Source organism: Chelonoidis abingdonii, chromosome 5, assembly GCF_003597395.2.
Source record: "Chelonoidis abingdonii isolate Lonesome George chromosome 5, CheloAbing_2.0, whole genome shotgun sequence".
In the NCBI taxonomy this organism is placed as follows: domain Eukaryota; kingdom Metazoa; phylum Chordata; order Testudines; family Testudinidae; genus Chelonoidis; species Chelonoidis abingdonii.
This window is the reverse complement of record NC_133773.1, coordinates 60,576,261-60,602,175: the sequence shown is the minus strand read 5'-3', so window position 1 is coordinate 60,602,175 and position 25,915 is coordinate 60,576,261. Positions and strand designations below refer to the sequence as shown.

Below are 25,915 nucleotides of genomic sequence, written 5' to 3'. Positions count from 1 at the left end.
CCCACCAGCCGTCTGTCTCCTCACAGGCAGACAGCGCATACGCCCTGGACACTGACGGGCCTGCTGCTCTTTTCCATGAACCCCAAACGCAGGAGCATGGACCGCAGCAGCGGGGATTCTGGACACCTTGGGCGTACCATCAAACCCAAGGCCCTCAGCAGATTCCCCAGCATTCCACTGCCTCCGAACACAGGGCTCCGGAGGCCACGGTGTCCCGTCCTCCTCCTCCCTCTACGGAGGAGAGGTTGTCTCAGCCTCAGGAACCTGAACTCCCTCCCGAGTCGGATGCAGTGCTCCAGGCAGAGCCTCCTGCAGATCCACTCCTGCCGGGTCTCTCTTCATCATCCTTCCCGGATGAAGCAGTGGCTGGAACAACATCCACTAGCCCCCCTCCGCTTGATCTCAGGGCGCATCAGGACCTCCTCAGGTGCGTGGCGCAAAATATGAACCTACAGGCCGAAGAGGTGTCAGAAATTGAGGATCCGGTAGTGAGCATACTGTCTGCAGGCAAACCCACTTGAGTCGCCCTTCCTTTTATCATCCGGACCATTCAAGCCAATGCCACTACCATCTGGCAGTCTCCGGTGTCCGCTCCCCCCGCTGCACGTGGAGTGGAGCGCAAGTACCTGGTACCCTCGAAGGGGTATGAGTATCTATATGTTTATCCTCCCCCGTGTTCCCTCGTCGTCCAATCCGTAAATGAGAGGGAGCACCATGGTCAGCAGGCCCCGGCCCCAAAGTCAAAGGAAGCGAGGCGCATGGACCTGCTCGGCCGAAAGGTCTACTCGGCGGCGCCCTCCAGCTTCAGGTGTCCAATCAGCAGGCTCTCCTTAGCCGCTACAGTTACAACACCTGGGCAGCAGCAGAAAAATTTAGGGAGTTGCTTCCACAAGATGCTGGTCAGGAATTCTCTGCGATCCTTGATGAGGGCAAGAAGGTCGCGGGAACTTCCCTGCAGGCCTCTCTGGACGCCGCAGATTCGGCCGCCCGGACTCTAGGTTCTGGCATTACCATGCGCCGCATTTCCTGGCTACAGGTCTCTGGCCTTCCTCCAGAGCTCCAATATACCATCCAGGATCTCCCATTTGAAGGCCAGGGCCTGTTCTCTGACAAGACTGACCGTAGGCTGCAAAGCCTAAAAGACAATAGGGTCATTATGCGCGCATTGGGGATGCATAAGCCCGTCAACCAGCGCAGGCCCTTCTGGCCTCAGCAACAACACTGGCCCTACCCCTAACCCCAGCAGAGGCAAGACTTCGACAGACGGCGAAACAGAAATGGCCGCCGTAGACAATCAGGCAACCATGGAGGACAGAACCAGAGCTCCTCCAAGCCTTCCTCCAGCCCGAAACCTTCATTTTGAAGGTGCGCCCGAGGGCGATGTACCAGTTTCTCTCACAGATCCGTCCCTTTTTCCAACCGTCTTTCGTTTTTCCTCCCTGCGTGGTCCCGACTAACATCGGACCGCTGGGTCTTACGCACGTTGGAACTTGGATACCATCTGCAATTTGTTTCACCCCCTCCCTCCCGCATCCGTCTTCAGGGACCCCTCTCATGAGCAACTCCTCCTGCAGGAGGTACAAGCGCTCCTCGTCAAAGCAGCCATAGAGGAGGTTCCCGAGAGCGAGCGGGGCAAGGGGTTTTATTCCTGCTATTTCCTGATCCCCAAAGCCAAGGGAGGCCTCAGGCCTGTCCTCGACCTGCGGGAGCTCAACAGATACCTGGTAAAGTTGAAGTTCCGTATGGTATCCTTGGGAACCATTATCCCATCCCTGGATCCTGGAGACTGGTACGCCGCCCTCGACATGCAAGATGCCTACTTCCATATAGCCATCTTCCCGCCCCACAGGAGGTTCCTTCGGTTCGTGGTCAACTGCTGACACTTTCAATTTGCGGTCCTTCCGTTCGGCCTCTCCACAGCCCCGAGAGTGTTCACTAAGTGTATGGCTGTGGTCGTCGCCTACCTTCGCCGCAGTCGCATACACGTATTTCCATACCTCGACGACTGGCTGATCCGGGGATCCTCAGAGACACAAGTCCTCAGCCACGTCCACATGGTCAAAAGCCTTTTTGTGAGCCTAGGCCTAATGCTCAATGTGGAAAAGTCAACACTAATCCCCACTCAGAGGATAGAGTTCATCGGCACCATCCTGGACTCCACTCTGGCCAGAGCCGTTCTTCCCCTATCGAGATTCCAAACCATGACGGCCATCATACGAAGGCTGCAGGCAGCACCCTTGACCTCAGTACGCACTTGCCTGACTCTTTTGGCCCACATGGCGGCCTGCACGTTTGTCACGGGCTATGCACGGCTCCGCCTAAGGCCCCTCCAGTCCTGGCTCATTGCACAGTACCGTCCGGCCAGACATCCTTTGGACATGATTATCACCATTCCCCAAGACGTCTTGGGCTCCCTACAGTGATGGCTGGATCAGTCCGTGGTGTGTGCGGGGCTCCCGTTCCATCCGCCCCAGCCCTCGGTGTCCCTGACAACGGATGCCTTAGACCTGGGCTGGGGGGCCCATCTTGGGGCCCTACGGACCCAAAGCCGGTGGTCCCCTCATGAGCTAGCCCTCCACATCAACATCTGGGAGTTGAGGGCGGTCCACCTTGCTTGTCAAACGTTCCGTCAACACCTTCAAGGCCGCTGTGTTTCAGTATTCACCGACAACACAACGACCATGTATTATATAAACAAGCAGGGCGGCACGAGGTCTTCTCCCCTGTGTCAGGAGACCTTGAGACTCTGGGACTTCTGCATAGCCCACTCCATTCACCTCATCGCGTCCTTTCTCCCAGGGGCTCAGAACATGCTGGCAGATCATCTGAGCAGATCCTTCCTTTCCCATGAGTGGTCCCTTCGCCCGGACATTGCTCTTTCGCTCTTCCGGAGGTGGGGATGTCCCCGGATGGACCTCTTTGCGTCCCACGGGAACAGGAAATGCCAGGTGTTCTGCTCCTTTCAAGGTCTTGAACCGGGTTCGGTGGCGGACGCCTTCCTTATCCCGTGGACGACGCAACTGTTCTACTCCTTCCCACCGTTTCCGCTCATCCACAAGGTCCTTCTGAAGGTGCGCAGGGACAGGGCACGCTTGATCATGATAGCTCCGGCGTGGCCCCGACAACATTGGTACTCCATGTTGCTGGACTTGTCCATGGCCAACCCTGTCCCCCTGCCTCTTCACCTGACCTGATCACTCAGGACCACGGCAAGCTCCGTCACCCAGACCTTCAGTCACTGCACCTCACGGCGTGGCTCCTGAGCGGCTGACCCGGTCTGAAATGCGTTGCTCTACCCTAGTGCGGCAGGTACTCCTGGGGAGCAGGAAGCCTTCAACTAGAGCGACGTATTCGGCCAAATGGAAGCGTTTTACGTGCTGGTGCGCGGAACGGAACTTCCTTCCCACCAAGGTCTCCACCTCTAATATCCTTGACTACCTCTGGTCCCTCAAGCAGCAGGGCCTGGCGGTGTCATCTCTAAGGGTTCATTTGGCGGCCATCTCCACCTTCCACCCAGGAGGCGATGGCCGCTCGGTGTTCTCTCATCCAATGGTGACTAGGTTCCTTAAGGGTCTGGAGCGTCTTTACTCCCAGATTCGCCGGCCCGCCCCCACCTGGGACCTGAACCTGGTTCTGGTACGAATCATGTCCCCTCCATTCGAACCGTTGGCAACTTGCTCCCTTCTCTCTCTCTCCTGGAAGACCGTTTTCCTGGTGGCCATCACCTCCGCAAGACGGGTGTTGGAGCTCCGGGCCCTCACGATGGATCCCCCGTATACGATGTTCCACAGGGACAAAGTACAGCTGAGACCGCACCCAGCCTCTCCCCCCAAGGTGGTCTCGGCCTTCCACATCAACCAGGAGATCTTTCTACCTGTCTTCTTCCCAAAACCCCATTCGTCTTGCAGGGAGCAACAGCTACACTCATTGGACTTCCGTAGGGTGCTCGCCTTTTATATAGAGCGAACCAAGCCGTTCCGCAGAACCCCCCCAACTCTTTGTTGCGGTAGCTGAACGTGTTAAGGGGTTGCCCATCTCATCTCTGAGATTCTCCTCGTGGGTGACGTCCTGCATCCGGGCCTGTTATGACTTGGCTCAGGCCCCTCCAGGCCACGTGACTGCGCACTCTACCAGGGCTCAAGCCTCATCGGTGGCTTTCCTTGCCCACATGCCCATCCAAAGGGATCTGCCAGTAACCTTTGGTCAGATCAAAGGTACTTGGCTTAGCATATCCAGCATATCATCAATTCTTGGCATGGAGTATACATCTGCTATAGTGTACAAAATTTAACTGTGCCATCCCTTTTGGGGACCAAGACCCCAGGGGAAGCCCATGCATTGTTAGATTTCTTAATCACCCCCAAGTCTAACATGTTTTGTATCTCAGCCTGAATTTTCTCCTTCACCGTGCCGGTAAGGCCAAGAAGGAGGAGGCTGAGCCCCTTTCATGAGGATTCTATGGGACAGCAAGCGTGTCCTCCCTGGTTTGTTGGAAAATACCTCGCTGTATTTCTGCAGCACTGAAAACACTTCCTCCTTTTCAACTGGTGTCAGCTCACTACAGATTTCCATACTTTCCAGGGTTGACCCATCTTGACATTCAGCTATCAGATCAGTGAGTGGGTGTGCCTCAGTTTCCTCTTTGGCTCAACAGATCATGTTTACTCCAGCCACTCTACTGTGATAAGCCTTGAGTCTGTTTACATGTACCAGTTGGGGCACAGCATCATCCAGGGGCTTTTTAACTTTATAAGTGTCCTCACTCACCACTTCCACCACTTCAAAGGGCCCTCCCAGGAGTTTTGCATGTTGAACTTTTTGGCAGGGCTGAGTACCATGACCAAATCCCCTATGTCAAAAGTGCATTTAGAAGTATTTTTACCATACCACGCCTTTTGCTTGGCCTGACTGCTCTGGAAGTTGTTTTGGACAAGTTCCATCAAGTCTTTCAGCTCCCTCCTGAACTCTGGACGTACTCATTCATGGGTTCCTCCCTTACCATGTTGCACCATTCCCAGGTATCCCTGATGAGATCAAGGGGTCTGCTCACTTTTCTCCCATACAGAAGGTCAAATGGAGGAAAGCCCATGGTCTCTCGAGATAACTCCCTGTAGCCATACAGCAGGAATGGCAATAGTTCATCCCAGCTCTGGGACCTTTTCTTGACATACATCCCTAGCATTGATTTTAGGGTCCCATTGAACCTTTCCACCAGCCCATTGGCTTGGAGGTGGTAGGGGGTAGTCTTAAGCTGTTTCACTCCACACACCATAGCTCATTGAACAACTGTGACATAAAATTTGCCTCCCCTGATCAGACAAAATCTCCTTAGAGAAGCCCACTCTGCTGAATATGGTGAGCAGGGCTCTTGCCACTGTTTCAGCTTCTATGTTAGACAGCACGATTGCCTCAGGATACCGAGTGGCAAAGTCTACTACCACTAAGTTATATTTGTTCTCCCACCACATGGGGCGTGGCATAGGCCCCACTATGTCCATTGCCACTCTTTGGAATGCCTCCTGGATGACTGGCAGGAGATGCAGCGGAGCCTTCTGGGGACCCCCACCCCCCGATTTCTTCCTCTCCTGAGATACTGCACAAGTCCTACAATAATCCCTCACATTCAGGGGCAGCTCTAGACATTTCGCCGCCTCCAGCATGGCAGCATGCCACAGGGGGCACTCTGCCGTTCACTGGTCCCGCGACTCCGGTGGACCTTCTGCAGGCATACCACCGAAGCCGCAGGACCAGCGGACCCTCCACAGGCACGCCTGCGGGAGGTCCACCGGAGCCCTGCCTGCCGCCCTCCCAGCGACTGGCAGAGCGCCCACCACAGCATGCCGCCCCTAGCACGCGCTTGGTGTGCTGGGGCCTGGAGTCGCCCCTGCTCACATCGTTCTGTATCCCTGGCCAGAAGAAATTCCTCCTCAGCCTGTCATATGTCCTCTGTACCCCCAAGTGACCAGCAAAGGGCCTGTCATGTGCTTCCAGCCCTAATTCCTCCCGGTGTTGGCTAGGTACAACCAACTGCTTATAGGGTTAACTGGGACTCTGGTTTTCCCCTACAGGGGCCTGCCTATAGTTTCCTATCCTCTTCAAAAAAACTTCTCCCCCCATCCCTTCCTGGAGTTCCCTCCAAGATACACTTTCATATACTCTCAAGGGAGGGATCCGCCCTTTGTTTAGCTGCAAATTCCTGACAGACAACCCTTGAGACAGCATCCCCATCCCAGGGCACTGACTGCATCTCCTCTGCCCTGGCCCTGAGAGCCTATTCTCTTCAGCAGGGCAGAGGCTTGGTTCTGCCACTCTTCTACTTGGAAGCATCCTGCCTCTCCGCACTGTAGTGTCAATGGGATCCTCCCTCTCCTCCCCTGAGGGTTCCAAGGTCCCCACCCCATTTTTGGGGACTCCCTCTGAGTCACCCACCCTCGTGTTTCCTGGGGCAGGATGTGTTAGTTGTTCAGGTGCATCAGACCTACAGTCATCAGCTGGAACAGCCTCCCCCTCTAGGAGCCCCTCACAGCTTTTCTTCATGCTGCGAGTTACCACACTAACAGCCCTAATTTTGCCGAAAAAAATCATTTCCCAGCAACATGTCCACAGGGATATCTTCGAGCATTCCCACCAGTAAATCACTATCCATACCTTCCCACTCCACATGAACCTTAGACAGTGGCACAGGGAACCTCTGTGGCCCCACCCCCTTAATGTGGGTTGTCTGCCCCATCAGAACACTAGCATCTGGAACCACACTTGGTCCAACCAGAGAGAACAGAGCTGCTGTATCCCACCCCCCCAGACACTCCATACCATCAGTCTTGATAACCTTGATGTATTCCCTATCCACTTCACTAGGCCCCATGTCCACCAAGCTGGTGTGATAAGAGGTAAGAGTGCTCTGGGGACTCAGGGCTAAGGGCAACCGAGCTAACCTGGGACAAGAGAGGTTTACTCTCCATTAATTTGGGACAGCTGCTTCTCAGGTGCCCCGGGAAATTGCAGTGAAAGCACTTTCTGGGATCCCCTGCTTGTACAGGAAATTTGGGACAAGTAACAGGGGAATGGGGAGGTGACCATCCAGCCTCCTTCTTCCCAGGTGTAAAGTGGTAATTGTTTCCCCCCAACCATGTACCCCTCTGCCAATGGTTTATTTTTGATTGCAGCTTGTGCTTGCTCATAAGAGTCTGCATATCCAGCTAATTCACTCATTGCATTTACCTTTTTGTCCCACAAATACTGTTTTACATCATCACTGCACATATTCAGGAACTGTTCTTGAGTAACCAGATCACACATCCCTTCAAAGCTTGTAATGCCTTTCTCCTGCACCCACTTATCTACCAAATCTCTCATTTCATTGGCATACGCCATATTACTCAATCCAGATCCCCTCTTAAGACTCCTGAATTTAACCCTGTAGGTTTCAGGTGTAACTTGAAATGGTTTCAAAAACAGATCCTTAACTTTACCATAGTTTGAAACAACATCAATAGGCATCTTACTGAATATGTCCAGAGCTCTTCCAGTCAATTTTGCTATCAATGTGGTCATCTTTTGATCTTCAGGGATGACATGGAGGGTGCAGTCTCTCAAAGGTGAGGAAATATTCGGCAATATTGTTTGATTCCTCATACAGTGGACACAGTTGCTCCCATTTACAGATTTTTGGGGAAGTGGAGCCAGCAGGTGGAGGGTTTGGTCTCTTCAGTTCCATTACAGCCAGTTGATGGTTCTGGGCCTCCCTAGCTCTGTTGTGCGCAGCCTCTTCCCTGGCTTTTTCTGCCTCCACTCTTGCTATCTCTGCCTCCATAGCTCTCTTGTGGGTCTCCTCCTCACTCTCTATCAGTCTTTTATGTTCATTTTCTTTCTCTTTTGCTTCCTGTCTAGCCAGCTTTAGTTTGTTAGCTGCTTCACTGGTAGTCATTTTCCTGCTTTCTTCTGCTGGGCCACATCCCCTGCAGTTCACTGAAACTGGGATGCACTCAGCTCAGGGGATTCTTAGTTAACAAAGACTTTCACAGTGCCAAGTGTTCAGCCTTTCTGAGCAATTTGCACCCTCTTCAGTTTTAGCTTCTTCTGATCTTCCTTCTTCCTTGTTTTGCTTCCTTTTCTGCTCCTACTTCCCTTACCCGAAATAAGCAAACAGAAAATAACAAACCAGTAACCATTTTGTCTGTTCTCCAGCCACCACACTTAAAACTCGCTTAAAATCACTACCAGTATCTCAACGCAATCAGCTATGCACAGATCCTACTCGACTACACCAATGACAGGTTAGATCACAGAAAACCTCTTTGGGAGCTGCCACCTGATGCGCCCAGACTACCTCTGTCTGTAACTGGTGACGATCTTATCTGTATTCAGTTTGATTAGACATAGATTTGCGCATTTTATTTTGCTTGATGACTTACTTTGTTCTGTCTATTACTACTTGGAACCACTAAAATCCTACTTTCTGTAGTTAATAAAATCACTTTTTACTTATTAATTAGCTCAGAGTATGTATTAATACCTGGGGGAGGCAAACAGCTGTGCATATCAGTGTTGTAGAGGGTGAACAATTTATGAGTTTACCCTATACAAGCTTTATACAGGGTAAAATGGATTTATTTGGATTTAGACCCCATTAGGAGTTGGGCATCTGGGTGTTAAAGACAGGAACACTTCTGTTAGCTGCTTTCAGGTAAACGTGCAGCTTTGGGGCAAGTAATTCAGACCCTGGGTCTGTTTTGGAGCAGACGGGAGTGTCTGGGTCAGCAAGACAGGGTGCTGGAGTCCTGAGCTGGCAGGGAAAGTAAGGGTAGAAGTAGTCCTGGCACATCAGGTGGCAGCTCCCAAGGAGGTTTCTGTGATCCAACCCATCACAAGTCCATAATATCTGTAAGTGCTAGAGGGACAGGGCTTCATGCCCTTGATTACAAACCACTGAGTGTCCTTGTCTTTCACCTTTAATCTTGTCCTTCTTCAGTTTCATTGAGACCATATCTGACAGACCCGAAATACAGGATAATCTGAATTCCATCATTAGCAAGGGTCCTTTAATACTTCCCTTTAATTCCCTTCCCCCCCCCCCAACAGTCCCCAACACACTCCCACCCCCAATTTTTTTCCCCCAAACCATGTGCCCTACAGCACTGAGGCCTCTCCTGGACAGCAGAGAGAAATAATAAGGTTGTTCCTGTAAAGAAACAAAACCCATCAGTTTCTCACTAACTGGAGTTAATACTCCAAGTTAAAGACAACACTAGATTATTAATTATTATTGTACTATGAACCAAACAATTTTATTAACAAAAGAGCAAAAATGAAATGAGTGGACTGAATGAGCTCAAGGAAATAAAGGTAGACAGGATAACAAAACAAAACACTTTCTCATGGCTAAGATTTAACAAACTACTGTCTCATTTCAATGTAAAACAAAATCCTTACCATGTGTTGTCAACAAAGTGACTCAAAATGGCTGACCACACCTTTGGCCAGAATCTCTTCACAGATAAAGAAAGGCTGGCTTCCCTTGTCTTCCCTAGTGAAAGATCTTAGGGGCTAGCCTCCCCTTATGCAATAGTCCAGTTCCCAGGGATTCCAACCCCATCCTTGGGATGAAGGACCCATCTGAGCTTCTGAAAGCTCTCTCCTCCTGCATCTGTCCAGTGATGGATGCCTAAAATGGCTTTCTGTCCTTGCTTATTTCTCCCAAAGTTCAATTACCTTGATTCAGTAGGCAGGAAGCCCTTCTGTGTCCTCTGCTGGCCTTAGACTGTGCACGCAGAAAACATGCCTTAGACTGAGTTCCTTGTGTCCTCTCACTAAATTAAGGATTATAATTTCAATTTATGTCCATACCTTGGCATCAGCTGCTTTCACCTACATTATATAATTATATTAATAATGAGTTATGGGCTTTCTAGGACATACTACATTACAGCTTTTAGATACAGATTATAAACAATAGTGAATTGGGGTACACTGATCTGGTCAGGCCAGCTGCAATTCACTGCTAGATATCAGGGTGCCCCTTGCATTATGCTATTGGGCTGTTCTTAACACCACACTGGACCTAAAATGCTCTTCCACTGGTCCCACTGCAAGTTACTCTTGAGACCATCAACTGAAGCATTCATGAATAAAACCCCAAAAGAGGGCATGGTGGAGAGATGGTTTCAGAGGTCTATGGGTCCTAGTTTAAGGGCTTTTCTAGAGAATAATCTACACCTTGAATTGAGCCCAAAAATGAACTAGCAGCAGTGACTAAGAAGCATGTTAAACAGCTTCAAAACTTTTAATCACTCTGCCTGAAGGAGAACTTGGGGAAAATGCATGCTGTCGTAGATTTAATGAGTAGCCCCAAGTAAAATAAATTTGTTAGGTCTACCTAAAACAATGATAACCAGGATGAGATCTATATCTGGAAGAATGAAATTAGGGAGAGCCCAGATACGCTCCCTAGCAGCCAGGCCCTTCTCCCTCTAAAGGAAGAGAGAGTATTTACTCCTGGTTTCCCTGACCTTTATAGGGCCAGCTGGGTCTGTTTGGGGCATGGCCACAGCTGAGGCTGTTTTCCCCCAATCAGTCAAGCTTTTCCCCTGCCACAGCCCTCTCCAAGGGCTGTTTTAAGCCCTTCCGGGCAGGAGCGGGTGACCACTCCGCTACAAGGTGATTTTTTCTTTTAAATAAACTTTTATGAACTTAATTGTTTTCCAGTGTCCTAAAGGCTCAGGGGGGTTGATTTGTGCTCATTTTCTAACCACTTAGTTAGGATATTATTCTTAAACCTCCCCAGGAAAGGGGGTGTAGTGCTTGGGGGGATATTTTGGGGAAGTAGGGTTCCAGGTGGCCCTCTCTGAATGTTTGGTTAATTCACTTGGTGGTGGCAGAAATACCAAGGGCAAGGAAGGAATTTGTGCCTGGGGGAAGTTTTTAAACTTACGCTGATAGAAATAAACTTAGGGGGGTCTTTCATGCAGGTCCCCACATCTGTACCCTAAAGTTTAGAGTGGGGACGGAACCCTGACATGGTGGCAGCGTGGTGGGATCATTTTAAACCAGAAGCACAGAGGGTTTAAAAGGATTTTTCTTCCTCCTTTTGGCTGCTTGAAAAGCAGGGAGGTTTTTTTTGTTGTTGTTGTTTTTTAAATAAAGCTGAGAGCACCTGAAGTTTTTTCTCTGCCTGAGGGCAGGGTAGTTAACTTTCTGCAAGGGAATTCTCAAGTGTGTTTTTTTTTCTGTCTAGCTCTCAGGTTAGGCTAGGTTAAGCACAGGAAGGCTAGGATGACGGACAGTAAAGTTCAAAAGAAATTAGAATTAGCCAAATTCAAAGCTGAAGAGAGACAAAAAGAATATAATAGACAGATAGCCTTGAGGCTCTTGGAGTTGGAGGCACAAACAGCCAGAGAGGAGGCTGCCCTCAAGAGAGCTATGAAGGACTGGAAGCATGAACAGGTAGAGAGGGAAAGACAAAGGAAGTATTACCTCGCTGTTATGGAGCTGGAAAGACAGAACCCTTCAGCAGCTGGCTCCATTTCCCCAAAAATCCACAAATGGGAGTGACTATGTCCACAGTATGATAAATCTAGTGATATTGCTGAATATATATTTCATCAGCTTTGAAAGACTGTGCACCCTCCACGCAATCTCTGACGGTCACAAAATGACCACATTAGTAGCAAAATTGACTGGAAGAGGTCTGGACATATTCAATAAGATGCTTATTGATGCTTCTATGGTAAATATAAGGATTTGGTTTTTAAACAATTTCAAATTACCCCTGAAACTTAAGAGTAAAATTTAGAGCCCTTAAGAGAGGGGCTGGACTAAGTAACGTGGCTTATGTAAACCGGATAAAGGATCTGTTAAATAAATGGGTCAAAGGAAGGGATGTACTTAACTTTGAAGGAATGTGTGATTTGGTTGTATAGGAGCAGTTCCTGACTATGACCAGTGATAACGTAAAACAGTGATTATGGGATAAGAAAATGGACTCAGCAGAAAGTCTTGCTTCTTATGCTGATCAATATGAGCAGTCCCAGATGGTCAGATAGGCGGGGAAAATTGGAACAAAATGGGTGGAGGTATCAGAAACAACCCTGATCACAGTTTGGGCAAATACCAGAAGGAACACCCCAAGACCACACCATGCCACCGAGGGCAGCCCAAAGCTCCACCTATACCCCCCCCAAAAAACCCAGACATCTTACAATCCCACCACACAATTCTTCAGCAACCCACCTCGCCCTACTGACCATCAGCTGGACAGTGTTTTAAATGTAACAAGCTGGTGCATGTAAAGACCAACTATCCCAAGAACCCCAGTAGAATACAGTTCATTGCACAAGGATCCTCACCAAAGGTCCAAATACCCTCAGAGTGAATGAAAACTATGAATGTGGGTGGGAAGAAGGTTACAGCGTGGAGGGACACTGGAGTGCAAGTGTCGGCTATCCACCGATCCTTAGTGGACCCCAACTTAATCAGCCCAGAAGTCCAAATAGTGATTCAATCCTTCAAGTCAATCTCTTTCGACTTGCCTACAGCCAAGTTACCCGTCCAGTACAAGGGCTGGTTAGGAATGTGAACTTTCGCAGTCTATGATGATTATCCCATTCCCATGCTGCTGGGGGAAGACTTGGCCAACCATGTAAAGCTAGCCAAGAGGGCGGGAATGGTCACCTGCAGCCAGGCTAAGGAAGCCTAGCTCTATTCCTGGGTCCTATCTGTGTTACCAGAGACCCAGATGAAGATGACAGAACCGAACCCCATGCCAATGTCTGCAACAGCAGTAATGGGTCCAGTCACAGAAACCCAGACAAACCCAGTCCCAGAACCGCAACTGGCAGAGCAACCAGCACCAGAACCATTGCCAGCACTGAATTTAGCACTGGCAACCCCATCTACAGCTCCAATGCCAGAAAGCACCACTGAGCCTGCACTGGCAGCAGCAAATATACCTACACAAGAGGCTCAGCCGGAGCCTGAAATACAACATAGTGTACCAGCGGAGAGCAGTTAATAGTCAACAGAAACAGCTCAATCACCTACATCGCTTCCAGAGGGACCAAGCCCAAGTAAGTCCACAATCCAGTGAGGAATTGTCTCCAGCGTCAAGGGAACAGTTCCAGGCCAAACAGGAAGCAGATGAAAGCCTCCAGGGAGCTTGGACAGCGGCACGCAGCTACCCACCACCTCTCAGCATTTCTAATCCATCCCAGTTTGTTGCAGAAAGAAGACTTTTCTAGAAGGAAACTCTTTCTGGTGGGCACCAGCAGGACTGCCATCCTCAAAGACAGTTGGTAGTTTCAACAAAGTACCGGGTAAAGCTCTTCAGCTTAGCCCATGATCATCCTAGTGGCCATGCTGGGGTGAACAGGACCAAACACCATTTGGGGAAGTCCTTTCACTGGGAGGAAATGGGCAAGGATGTTTCTACCTATGTCCAGTCTTGTGAGGTGTGCCAAAAAGTGGGAAAACCCCAAGACCAGTTCAAGGCCCCGCTCCAGCCACTCCCCATAATTGAGGTTCCATTTCAGCTAGTAGCTGTGGATATTCTGAGTCCTTTTCCAAAAAACAAAAACACCCAGAGGAAAGCAGTACATACTGACTTTGGAAGGAGTAGCTTTCAGCAACACCAGAGCTAAAAGTTTGAGTCAGTCACTAACAAACATTTTTGCCAGGGTAGGTTGGCCTTCTGACATCCTTACAGATTTGGGAACTAATTTCCTGGCAGGGACCATGAAAAGCCTTTGGGAAGTTCATGGGGTGAACCACTTGGTTGCCACCCCTTACCACCATCAAACAAATGGCCTGGTGGAGAAGTTTAATGGTTCTTTGAGGGCCATGATATGTAAATTCGTAAATAAGCACTCCAATGGTTGGGACTTAGTGTTGCAGCAGTTACTCTTGGCTGTACCACATCTCAGTTTAGGGTTTTCACCATTTGAACTTGTGTATGGCCACAAGGTTAAGGGGCCACTACAGTTGGTGAAGCAGCAATGGAAGGGGTTTACGCCTTCTCCAGAAACTAACATTCTAGACTTAGTAAGCAACCTCCAAAACACTCTCCGGAACTCTTTAGCCCTTGCTAGAAAAAACTTAAGATGCTCAGGAACAGCAAAAAGAGTTTCTTCAAAAGTAGGGGACCAAGTCATGGTCTTGAAGGTGCTTCAGGCCCACAAAGATGGAAGAATCATGGGAAGGACCATTCATGGTTGAAAAGTGCCTGGGAACTGTTAACTCTCTCATAGCATCCCCCAACTCAAACCTAAAGCCTAAGGTTTAAATATACACCATGTTAATTCTCTAAAGCCCTTTTATTCCAGAGACTTACAGGTTTTTCAGTTTACAGTCCAGGGAGATGATATTGAGTGGCCTGAAGGTGTCTACTGTTGTCAGTAGCTACCAGTGTGGTGCTCTGCTCTTGTTCAATGATAACAGTCAGCTGTGTGCATGTTCCCTGTGTGCTGCCCTGGCTCTGCACAGATAGTGACACAACAAACCCCGAGAGAACCCCCAAAGACCAGACTCTCGTAAAGTACGAAGAAGGCCGAGCCAGGTTTATTGTCAAATGAAGCACAGTAATAATTTCCGATTGACTCTACAGGACATACTACGAAAACGTGCCCCCTGGCAATGGACACAGCTTAGCCAGTGGCGGGACACGACACTGCCCCCTAGGCTGGGCAAAGATGCACACTCTGGGACCTACTTTTATCCAGTTACAGGACAGATTACTCACCCCTACTGACATACTGAAGTACAGCCCCTTGACTCATTAGGGTGCTGTCTCCCCCTTTGATCATGTTGTTTCAAACAGATATATCTATCCATCATGCTGTCCTTTCTTTAACATGCACCTACCTGTTCCTTGTTATGTCTGTGGAGTGTCCTGATATCACCTTAGCACAAGTTCCTCTTATTAGCATTTACATGTGAATGCACCTGCTTTTAACAACCCTCTTCTTGTCAATGTCTGTGAGCAGGGCCTGCCTCTGGCTCACAGCCCAGCTTTTGCTTAGCAATGCCTGTAAGTACTTTGGGTCAGGCTTCAGGCCTCAGACTGGGTCTCTGAGGCAAGGGTTTATGTTTCAGGGCCTCTTCTTATTAGATCAACTATGAAGGAAAAAAGTGATGGAGGTGTGGAAAAGGTGAACCTCTCCATGACCCTTGGGTGTCTGCAGCAACAGCAGATCAAGGAGCTGTGCACTAGCTTCACACCAGCGTTCTCAGCCACTCCAGCACGGACCGAATGGGCATACCACTCCATTAACACAGGCAATGCTCGCCCAATTAGAGCCAACCTTACCAGGTGTCTCCTCAAGCCAAAACTCCTATAGAACGGAAAATCCAGGACATGTTATAGATGGGCATAATCCACCCCTCTGTTCATTGGCATTTCCAATGGTTCTAGTTCCCAAGCCAGATGGGAAGATATGCTTTTGCGTGAACTACCATAAGCTAAATGCTGTAACTCGCCCAGACAACTATCCAATGCCACAGATGAGCTATTGGAGAAACTGGGATGTGCCCAGTTCATCTCTACCTTAGACTTAACCAAGGGGTACTGGCAGGTACCACTGAACGAATCCGCCAAGGAAAGGTCAGCCTTCACCACTCACATAGGGCTGTATGAATTTAATGTACTTCCTTTCGGGATGCGAAATGCACCTGCCACTTTCCAAAAACTTGTCAATACTCTTCTAGCAGGATTGGGAGAATCGGCAGTGGCCTACCTTGATGATGTGACCATCTTTTAAAATTCATGGGCAGAACACCTGAAGCATCTGCAAAGTCTTTTAGCACATAAGGGAGGTAAGACTAACTTAAGGCTAAAAAGTGTCAAACAGGCCTAAACAGAGTGACTTACCTTGGACACCAGGTGGGTCAAGGAATTATCAACCCCCTACAGGCCAAAGTAAATGCTATCCAAAAGTGGCCTGTCCCAAAGTCAAAGAAACAGGTCCAAGCCTTCTTAGGGGTGGCCAGATATTACAGGCGATTTGTACTGCACTACAGTCAAATTGCCACCCCACTGACAGACCTAACCAGAGCCAGCCAAATGCAGTTCAGTGGATGAAAAAGTGTTAGAAGGCCTTTAACCAGCTTAAAGCAACACTCATGTCTGACCCTGTGCTAAGGGCCCTAGACTTTCACAAACCTTTCCTAGTAATCAACAATGCATTCAACCGTGGTATGGGAGCAGTTTTAAGGCAGATCAAGAATTCTACGCTTCTCAGCAAAAAACCGTCTAAGAGGGAAAGCCACTGGTCAATCAGCAAAAAAATGTTACACCACTGCATATGCGCTGAAAAAGCTATGCCCTTATGTTTGGGAACAGCGTTTCCACCTGCAAACCGAGCATGCTGCGCTGAAGTGGCTTCATACCGTCAAGGACAATAACAAAAAACTTCGATGGAGTTTAGCACTCCAAAATTTTGGTACTGAAATACAACACATTTCAGGAGCTTCTAACAAAGAGGCTGATGCACTCTCCCATGAAAGTTTCCCAGAATCAAATGGTTAAAATCATCCTTGAAATGCGGAAAATAGTTAGTTTTTATATAATCAGTAGCATATCTAGAAGTGCATGTGTCTTATTAATTCTATTTTATCCTAAGGCTCCAAGAAGAAATCACAGCCAGTGTGGAGCAGGCTGTCCAGCACAGTCTGTGATCTGGAGCGTGTGTGTCATAAACATACAGCTAAAGGTAGCATAAAATCCCTCCTTACCCTGTAAAGGGTTAAGAAGCTCAGATAACCTGGTTGGCACCTGACCAAAAGGACCAATAAGGGGAGAAGATGCTTTCAAATCATTTACAGAGGTATTTATTTATTTATTTTTAAATAAACTTCTTTGAAAAACCTCGTTGTTTTTCAGAGTCCTGAAATCCCAGGGGGGTTGATCTGTGCTCACTTTGTAACCAGGAAAGGGGATGTAGCAGCTTCGGGTGATATTTTGGGGAGGTAGGGGTCCAAGTGGCCCTCCCTGAATGTTTGTTTAAATCACTTGGTGGTGGCAGTGATACCAAGGGCAAGGAAGGAATTTGTGCCTGGGGGGAGTTTTTAACGTAAGCTGGTAGAAATAAGCTTAGGGGGGGTCTTTCATGCAGGTCACCACATCTGTACCGTAAAGTTTAAAGTGGGGAGGGAACCCTGACAACCTGCTTTCTCCTAACTGTGATCAATTAAGAGGTAGACTCCATACCAGCTCGCATCTTTAGCATGTGAAACAATAGCAGTAAGTGGCATACCTGATAAGGGTAATAGGTATAAGTGTCCAGCATCTTATACCACACATGGTGTAAGTGTCTAGTATCGCTGCATGAAACCAAATACTATTACTGCTGTATATTCTTTTTTTATTTTTTCCATTCATTTTTGATTCTAGACAGACTCTTGCACAGGGGGCTCATATCCATCGGCTCGCTCTACTTTAGCGCCTGTCTCATCCCCCGAAGGTTTTCCAGTGCCACCACCTTCACCATGCAGTTCCATCAGCTTGCCCACTAAAAAAACAACCACACAATATTGCAATTGTTAAGAATTGAGTATTCTTTGTATTAAATTCCCTGTCATCTATACACTGCAAGATAAGTTAAACATCCAAATCATTTAAATAGGCCTTTCCATACCTCAAAATCGTACTGCAGCTAAATCAGTAAGACATGCCCATTTAAGAGTGCCCACACAAGGAGGCTGCACTGATTTAGTTAACTTTTGTATTTAAACAAAGACATGAGAGCAAATAGTGACATCTATGAGAGTTTTGTGTAACTGAATAAATTAAGTCTTTCAAATATGCCATTAGTAACTCAGTCTTGCGTTATATGGGAATGTCAGAAAAGTGGAAAGAGTATAATCATTCAGTGTCATATGGGACCGAAACATGCTGTCATCATTCATTCCCAAGCCAAAACCGTCAAACATTTAGTTGGCTCTTTCCAGCATTTTTATTTGGGTTCTTCAAGCAAGAAGAATATTTCAAAATGAAGTAACATTTATAGGAATTCAGATTTGCTTCCACATTTAAGCAGAAATCAACTTACATTCAAACTTGGGCTTCTTAAGCATCTTCACTTTGCGGACATACACATCATGAAGAGGGTAGATGGACTGACAGGCTTTCTCTATGTCTTTGCCAATGCTGTCTGGGATCCTGAAAAAAATCAAAATTTTTCAGTATTTATATATAGGAGTTCAAATTATTCAGTATTTAATATCATCAACAGCAGTCCATCCCACCTTCCCTCCCATGAGTTAAGAACTGGAGTTCTTATAAAACATAGACATTGCTGAATTCTGCAGAAAGATGTGTGTGTCATCCAGTCTCTTCCCAAACTCTGTTTTTAGATTTACATAATCAGAACAGTTTGGTGGATGTCAGATGTGGTGCAGGTGCAAGAGAGTATGTGTGGGGGGAACAGTATCTTAAGCTTTCCATAATTTTGTTAAATATTTGGTTCCCCAACAAAAGTAGTTGTTGAGCACTCAACCAGGAATGAAAATGACTAAGGCTAATTGTTTTACAAGATAGTAAGTTATTTAATTAGCAAATATTAATTAAATTAGTACATCCAGATACTCGAGCAATCAGTCTCTTCACGTTACTGCTCACAGAGGTGCTTAAAAAAAAAAAAAGCTAACCACAATAGTACTGTCCCCACAGAAATTTAAACTAGGTTAATACATGAATTGCTATTAAACCTATCTGACTGTGTAAACCAACACTTAAACTCAATTAAACCAGAGTAGAATGGCAACTGTTTCCCAAGTTAAAGCTTGTTTAATGACAATTGAGACGTACAGCTTATTGACAACTTCTTTCAGGTCATTAGTCTGCACCTCCCGTGTCATGATTTCCATCATCTTCTTGCGAATTTGGCGGACCTGCTGATGCTGGGCATATGAGGTCTTGCGAATCTGGTTATTGCGCTTCTTGGTAAAACCCACGCAAAAGAGGCGCAGTAGATAGCCATCGGTAGTTTTGACATCAACGTGGGCTTCAATCATTGTCTAGAAAAGAAGTTTAGAATACATTTGTCCCTTCTATCATCACAGAAAGACACCACAATGCAAGTCACAGCTTCTAAGCATTTCCAGTCAGAACTTCCTAAACAATACTCTAATGTTGCTGTCACTTAACCCCAACATTAAGGTCCGAATAGTTAGCCCCTAAATTATTATAAATTCTACCTAATATTAAACTGCTATTGACACTTCCAATTCCTAAACAGGGTTTGGGAGGGCACTAACTGATGACACCAGCAGCACTTCTTACATCTGGCACCCTAATAATGGGCAGATTGAATGAAGGAGAAAGAATTCAAACACACTAGTACCAACAGAGAGCACAAAGGTGTTGATTCTTGTAATGCACCTCCTCCATCCCAGGTTGGGATTTTATATGACATCCTTGCTATTAGTGGGAAGTCTCTCCTTGCCAAGTAACTTTCCCTTCCAACCCCACTCTTCTTGTGTTGGCACTTCTACTGAACATCCCAACTCCCTGCCTCATAAACAGGAGCAACTTGGAGGCAGTAAAATCATAGCTTGCTTGTAGTCAACATCCATTCATTTAGTTTTACAAGCACACGAACATCCACCAATTAGAATAAAGACATTCTGTGGTGTCTTAAATTTGAGATAAGGATGATGTCTACATCCTATATATTGAAAGTCTGTATTTAAGTGTAAGCTGAAAGTAGTAACTATGACACATGCAGCAAGGTGTTCTGTTCTCTTAAGGTGCCCTCCCAAACCCTGCCCTTATCACTATAATAAAGGTCTCAGGGATTTGCTTCAAATAACCATGTTGTAGCTGCCTCAGTGGAGTCAATGATTAACTACAACAAATGTAAATAAGGCCTCAGAAACAGGTTTTGCCTTTTTTTTTTTTTTTTTAAGCAAAGCTTGAAGTATTGTGTATAATTTCTGCAACTGCGTGGCTTTGTGGGCAACAGCAATTGCTGCAGATGCTGGTCTTTAAAAATATGACCTGTAAGCTTTATCTTATTGGTTTAAAAAAAAAAAAAAAAGCAGCAAACACCAACCAACAAACAAATATAACATTGGCCTGAACAAGGAAAAGATCAGCCTGCAAGCAGTATCAAAGATCAAGTTATTTCATCTCAATTTTTAGAGAGAGTTTACTATCAAGGTAGTATTTTTGCAGCTTCACAGATACATTTCATTACCACTTACCTGCCATTTTTTGACCATGGAGCACATCTTGTCACGGGTGAGGTCCATTCCATGGAAATTGGTCAGACAGTTTTTGCCCTGAACATCCTCTGTAATCAGCTTGAATTTACGGAAGGCGACTTCATCATTCTGCAGATCAGCAAGACTCACTTCAAACACACGGCCCTTAAGTCCATCAGAAGCAATTTCTATATGCATATGAAATAATATTTTTTGTTAAAAATTAGAAGGACTAGCTGAGTCAGATTCTGAACCCTCATCTGATATTTATTTATAATATTAGAGTCCACATTAGACTCAGACTTGAACACAAATTCACTTAAGTTTGGATCTACAAAAATTTAGTTGGTTACTTTATTACAAAAAAAACCTCTGCAACAGTTGAAGTTAAAGTTAAAGTTAGTCAATGAACTAGTCAGGCATTAGTACAAAGTGGTGAAAGACATCATGCTGTGCCCCGTATTTAAAATTCGAAAAATAAATTCTATGTTCAGGCCTGAATATTCAGTCTCAATTCAGCAACACATTTAAGAGAAGACATTTAGGTTACTGGTGCGCTCAGTGTTGCAAATACCTTTAGAAATGGGGGTCAACATTTTGGGGACAGTATACATATAAAAATGTAAGAACTAGGTGTACTTTTTTTAACACAAAAAAACCATATCCATGTGCAAAATAAGAGCTAAAGATATAAATGATTAAGAACTGAAATTAGGGAGCAGCGCACATGACAAGTCTAATTTCATCACTTAACAACTATACCTCTGCCAATGCAGGACTGTCCTTGCAGTAGGTTCTCTAAGTCCACAGTTATCATGGGACATTACTAGATTTCACTTTTATGAACCGTAATCAGACCAAAGTTTCCATTTCCTTAATTTTATTCCATCGCTCCTAATTACACCCATGCACCATGCTAAATAATTTGTGTCCTTTGATACTGAAACCCTGAAACACATGTAAACATAACTCCCTTCTAATCATGTTGGCCAAGCTGCACACCTATGTTTACGTAATTGTTGCGCTTATCCAGATTCCATTGTTGATCTCTGAATAGTAGAGACTGAAGTTCTCTTACCTCAGGGGTTCTCAAACTGGGGTCAGGACCCCTCAGGGGGTCACGAGCAGTCAGCCTCCACCCCATACCCCACTTTGCCTCCAGCATTTATAATGGTATTAAATATATTAAAAAGTGTTTTTAATTTGTAAGGGGGGGAGGGTCACACTCAGAAGCATGCTATTTGAAAGGGGTCACCAACAGAAAAGTCTGAGTGCCACTGCCGTACCTGAATATTGTATTCTAAGTGTGGTCACACCTGATCATGTGAAAGATAACCACCTTCCTCTACTCCAGTGGTTCTCAAACTTTTGTACTAGTGATCCCTTTCACCTAGCAAGCCTCTGTGTGTGACCCCCCTTTTAAATTAAAAACACTTCTTTACATATTTAACACCATTATAAATGCTGGAAGGAAAGTGGGGCTGACAGCTCGTGACCCCCTAAGGGGTCCACCCCTAGTTTGAAAACCACGGCTCTCTCTGCTAAGTGATGCCTCTGCACATACAGTGCCCAAAAAATTAGATATAAAGATCTGCCCATTATGTCCTTCCCAAGATCTTTCTGCATCACTGCTTTCCGGATCTTCCTCTCCTATAAAAGATATTGATCATTTTTTGTCATTTCCCCCAGATGCTTTTAAATATCTTTAAGTAATTTACACCCTAGAATTCTAAACTTTATTGGGTCTTCCTTTGCATTTCAGTCCCACAGATTAGCCAATAGCTTTCGACAGAGATTAGTTAGTTCATCTTGCATGGACAAGAACCAAACCATATTCTGTATGCAAAACTTGATTCTTTGTCTACTGAAGACAAAAACCTTAGTGCTACCTTACAAACAGTGAGGTCAAAACACATTTTTTAAGTCTAGTTATCCTATAATACTGCAAATCACGTTCATTTAAGCAGGAACTGCTTATACTGCATTGCATGGTCTTGAAAGACAGGACATAACAGATATCAAGTGTTACCTCAACACTTTAGATACTCACTGGTTCCTTGGGTCCTGGTGACGAGTGTCTTCCCAATGTTTCGGATATTAAACATTGCAGGTGCCTTGACATCGTACCAATCCTTCTTTGAGAAGGGATCGACCCTTAGTTTAAAAAAACAAACAAACAAACAATATTTCCACTCATTCTTCAGATTAAATCTGGCCTAAAATTTGCTCTACTTCCTCCATATTTATCGTGTACAACAGAACTGTTGCAGTTACAACATACTTCAAATACCACAGGCTGCTGCAATTTATGCCTTTCCAAATTAATGCAAACTTGTTTTCTTATCAGCATACGTTTACAAATACCAATAAGTGACACAGACGCTGGACCAGTAGATAAGTAACCGACCCCATCCCAATGTGGGGCTCAGTGTTAGCCCTCTAGGTCCTGCACGTTCACGGACAGAGTAAGAGACCGAAACCGGGACCCAGCGCACAGTATCTAGTACTGCGGCTCTGTCCCGGCTGCCCTGGGATCGCGCCAGAGCTGGGGGTAAATCGGCAGCCGAGTTGCAGGAGCAACTAAAGACAGCTCCGCACAGCACGTGGGGCAGAGGCAGTCCGGCCCCCTAACTCCCGTCTTCCCCCGAGAGCCTCAGCCTGGTGCTGGGGGACTCCGAGCGGTCAGGCCCTGGCCCCCCACCTCGGACAGGGGGATTCACAGCAGAGCCAGCTCCGCCCTTCCCGTGCAGCTGGGGCCCGCGCGCTCTACAACCCCCACCCCAACCCGGGTCCAGCCGCCGCCATGTCAACACTGCCACTGCCGCTCCTTGCGCCGGCCGCCCCAATCCGCCCGGCATCCGGCGCATCCTGCCGGCCGCAGCGCAGCAGCCCCCCCGGGCGGGGCCCCCACCACCCCTCGCCCCCGCCCGGCCTCACTTACACTTTTTTCTTTGCGCCTTTCTTGCCGCCCTTGGTGAGACGCTTGTTCTTGCCAACCGCCATGGTACCGCCCTGGAGCCAAAAAGGCCGAAGCCCACCAGCAACGCGAGATTATACGAGAGCGTGAGTGTCACGCGAGAACTCAGCATACCGAACTCTCGCGAGAAACCAGAGCGGAAGGGGCGGAGGGAACGGGGACGAGATCAGCTCCCTCAAGTTCCTGGACTGAACCAAATAGCGCGGCAGCGGGGGAGGCGAAGGTGAGGTACAGAATGGGCTCACCCTAGTGATAGCTTACGTGTAGGCGCCGTGGCTATCCCCTGGATCCCGCGTCCATCGCCCTTGCCGTCGTGGCTACCGTGGGCTGCAGCCCAGCGCTCTGGGATTCGGCCCCCTGCACTGCCCCGGCAGCGCACGTGCCCTGCAGATGTAAATACAGATCCGCACAGCGAGGTTTCAGGGTGCCTTGATTTTTGCGCTGCCGATGCGCCCCCTCCCCCAGCGTGGGCGCTGCCAGTGTTGTTATTTTTGGGGTGATTCCGCCCCCGCTGGAGAGCTCAGCCCCATGTTGGCCTGGCCCCCGCCCACGAATTAATTCAGATCCGGACCCCATCCCCTCCTCCAGCATTTCTCAGTCCACAGCTGCCTCCCACTTAGTTCTGTGCCCCCGCCTCCCTGTTAAAGCAGCAAAGGTCACAAAAATCGTGGGAGAGAGGTGACAGAGACAGACAAGGTACCTATGATTGGCAGAGGTGGGAGGGAGGTTAGACACCAGCTATAGTGAATCTGTACAGACTGTACAGGACAAGATATTCATGTTTAACACATTATTGGGGCCAGATTAAGACTCCCTGGGCCCCTAGGCACATCCCCATATCGGACCCCAGGCAGGGGCCACACAACAGCCATTGCTGGCAGGTGTCTTTCGTGCAGCTGGGGTCTGGCCCAGTAAAGTGGACTCAGATGCCATCAACCTAAATAAAAGATTCCAGGGTCAGAGGAATGGCAGCAGTGGGGCTCTCCACTGCTGCCATTCCTCTGAAGTGGCAGATGAAAAGAGCCCCCCTGGCCCCCCAAATTCTTTATTTAGATTGGTGGGGGTGGGAGCTGTGTTGGCCTCCTTGCACATCAGGTTTCAGAGTTAAGAACCCATGGAGATGCAAAGAGCAGTTCACACCTATCCAGGCTATTTTATCAGGGTTTCTACAACTGCTGCTGTATACAGTACACTCAGTTCATACTTCCAAATTTTTCTTCACAACCATAACAGCTAGAAACAATTAAAAATGAAAGATTAGATCACATGAGCCCTGAAGCCTTGCCTTAGTCTAACCTGGGCAAAACTTCAGCATATTTTTTTCATAGTATAAAAATTATTGTTGGTGTAATGTAGGACAAAGAAAACCTAATATTGACTTAATACTGATCTTTGGCCACCAAATAAAGGACAGACTTTTAAATCGCCAGTTGTCATGGTATGTAGTATATAGGATGGTTTCAGAAAAGATCATCTCCATCTATGATGGCCTAATGAGACCCAAATAAAGCTCCCGGATCTGAGCACCCCACTACTCCAGTCCACAGAGACACAGAAAACCTTGTTAAATACAGTTGTTGCAAGCAAGTACATTTTCAACTGCCATGAGTAAGATGTTCAAGCTGTATTTCTCAATAATTTACTTTCTCATTTACTAACTATATTAGGACAACAGCATGTTTTTATTGCTTCACCACTTATTTCCACCCCCACCAGGAATCACACACACACACCCCTAAAAAAAAAAAAAAAAAAAAGTCTCTGAATTTCACCACCACCCCACCCAGAAGGCCAGAGAATGTAGTCAGACAAGAGAGGCAGGGAGCTCATCTTCATTTCCCTCAGGGATCAATCTAGAATGAGGGAAATCTTCATTCTTCTCCCCTGAAGGATAGCACCAGTGTCCAACAAGGGAATCCGCACTCTTCCTCCAGGTGAGGGGGGGGGAGGGCATGGCCATCCTTAGAATTTATGGTGCCCTAGGCGGGATTATTAAACTGGTGCTCCTGTGCCTGTCTTGCTCTTAGCAACACAAACATAAGCTTATGCTATTGGAAAACTTGCCACATGCATGTTATTAAAACCAGTTTAACTTAATTAAGCACACTGTAATGCTGGTGGACTAGCACTAAAGAAATAGCACTATAGAAAAAATTCTGATTTGACAGAATGATGCAAATAATATAATTTTTTTAATTTGTCAACATTTTATTGGAAATTTATATGAAGAGGTACTGAAACAAGGATTTGTTTTTAATTAAAAGCAATCTTTTCTGCTTTTTTGGCTGCAAAATAAGTATAATGTCATCGTATGGCAAAGACAAAGTAGAATGTCTTGATTTGATTGCAGAAATAGCAAGACCAAGTTCAAGTGTTTCTGCATCTTTCTAAGCGGAAATTAGTTTTAATTGAGCTTTAGTTACTGAGAACTTGTTCTGGTCGATGCACTGTTACAGGAATGTCAGATAGAAACGAAGTGGTAATGTACACATTAGATATATATTATTTAATATAATAATATAAAGAGTTTGTGATATGATAAACTGTACAATCCCCATCATTCGATTTTGCATGTTTTGCAACATGATGACGACGTTGTACTCAATTTTCATTACGTTCAAGTTCCATTTAAATTAACCGAGAATCGCAGTCACTCAGACTGAGCTCTCTTCCCTAGGACTCTCCGTGCTGGTCAGTGGATGCTCCACACATATCGGGGTGTCTGCCATGGATGTAATGATGCCA

The 25,915-nt window shown here is 46.8% G+C and overlaps 1 protein-coding gene and 1 non-coding gene across 2 annotated transcripts; both read right to left on the bottom strand.

The window, feature by feature from the left end:
• Window positions 1–17,330: 17,330 nt before the first annotated feature.
• RPS3A (ribosomal protein S3A) lies at window positions 17,331–23,244 on the bottom strand. Its single transcript, XM_032793244.2, has 6 exons — window positions 23,135–23,244; window positions 22,244–22,347; window positions 20,194–20,381; window positions 18,797–19,005; window positions 18,039–18,148; window positions 17,331–17,498 (listed from the first exon to the last, which is right to left on the bottom strand). The coding sequence occupies exons 1-6, from the start codon at window positions 23,194–23,196 to the stop codon at window positions 17,377–17,379; spliced, it is 795 nt and encodes a 264-aa protein (XP_032649135.1). The 5' UTR covers window positions 23,197–23,244; the 3' UTR covers window positions 17,331–17,376.
• LOC116832494 (small nucleolar RNA SNORD73) lies at window positions 17,825–17,896 on the bottom strand. Its single transcript, XR_004375460.1, has one exon. It is a non-coding gene; the product is annotated as a small nucleolar RNA SNORD73 (small nucleolar RNA).
• Window positions 23,245–25,915: the final 2,671 nt, after the last annotated feature.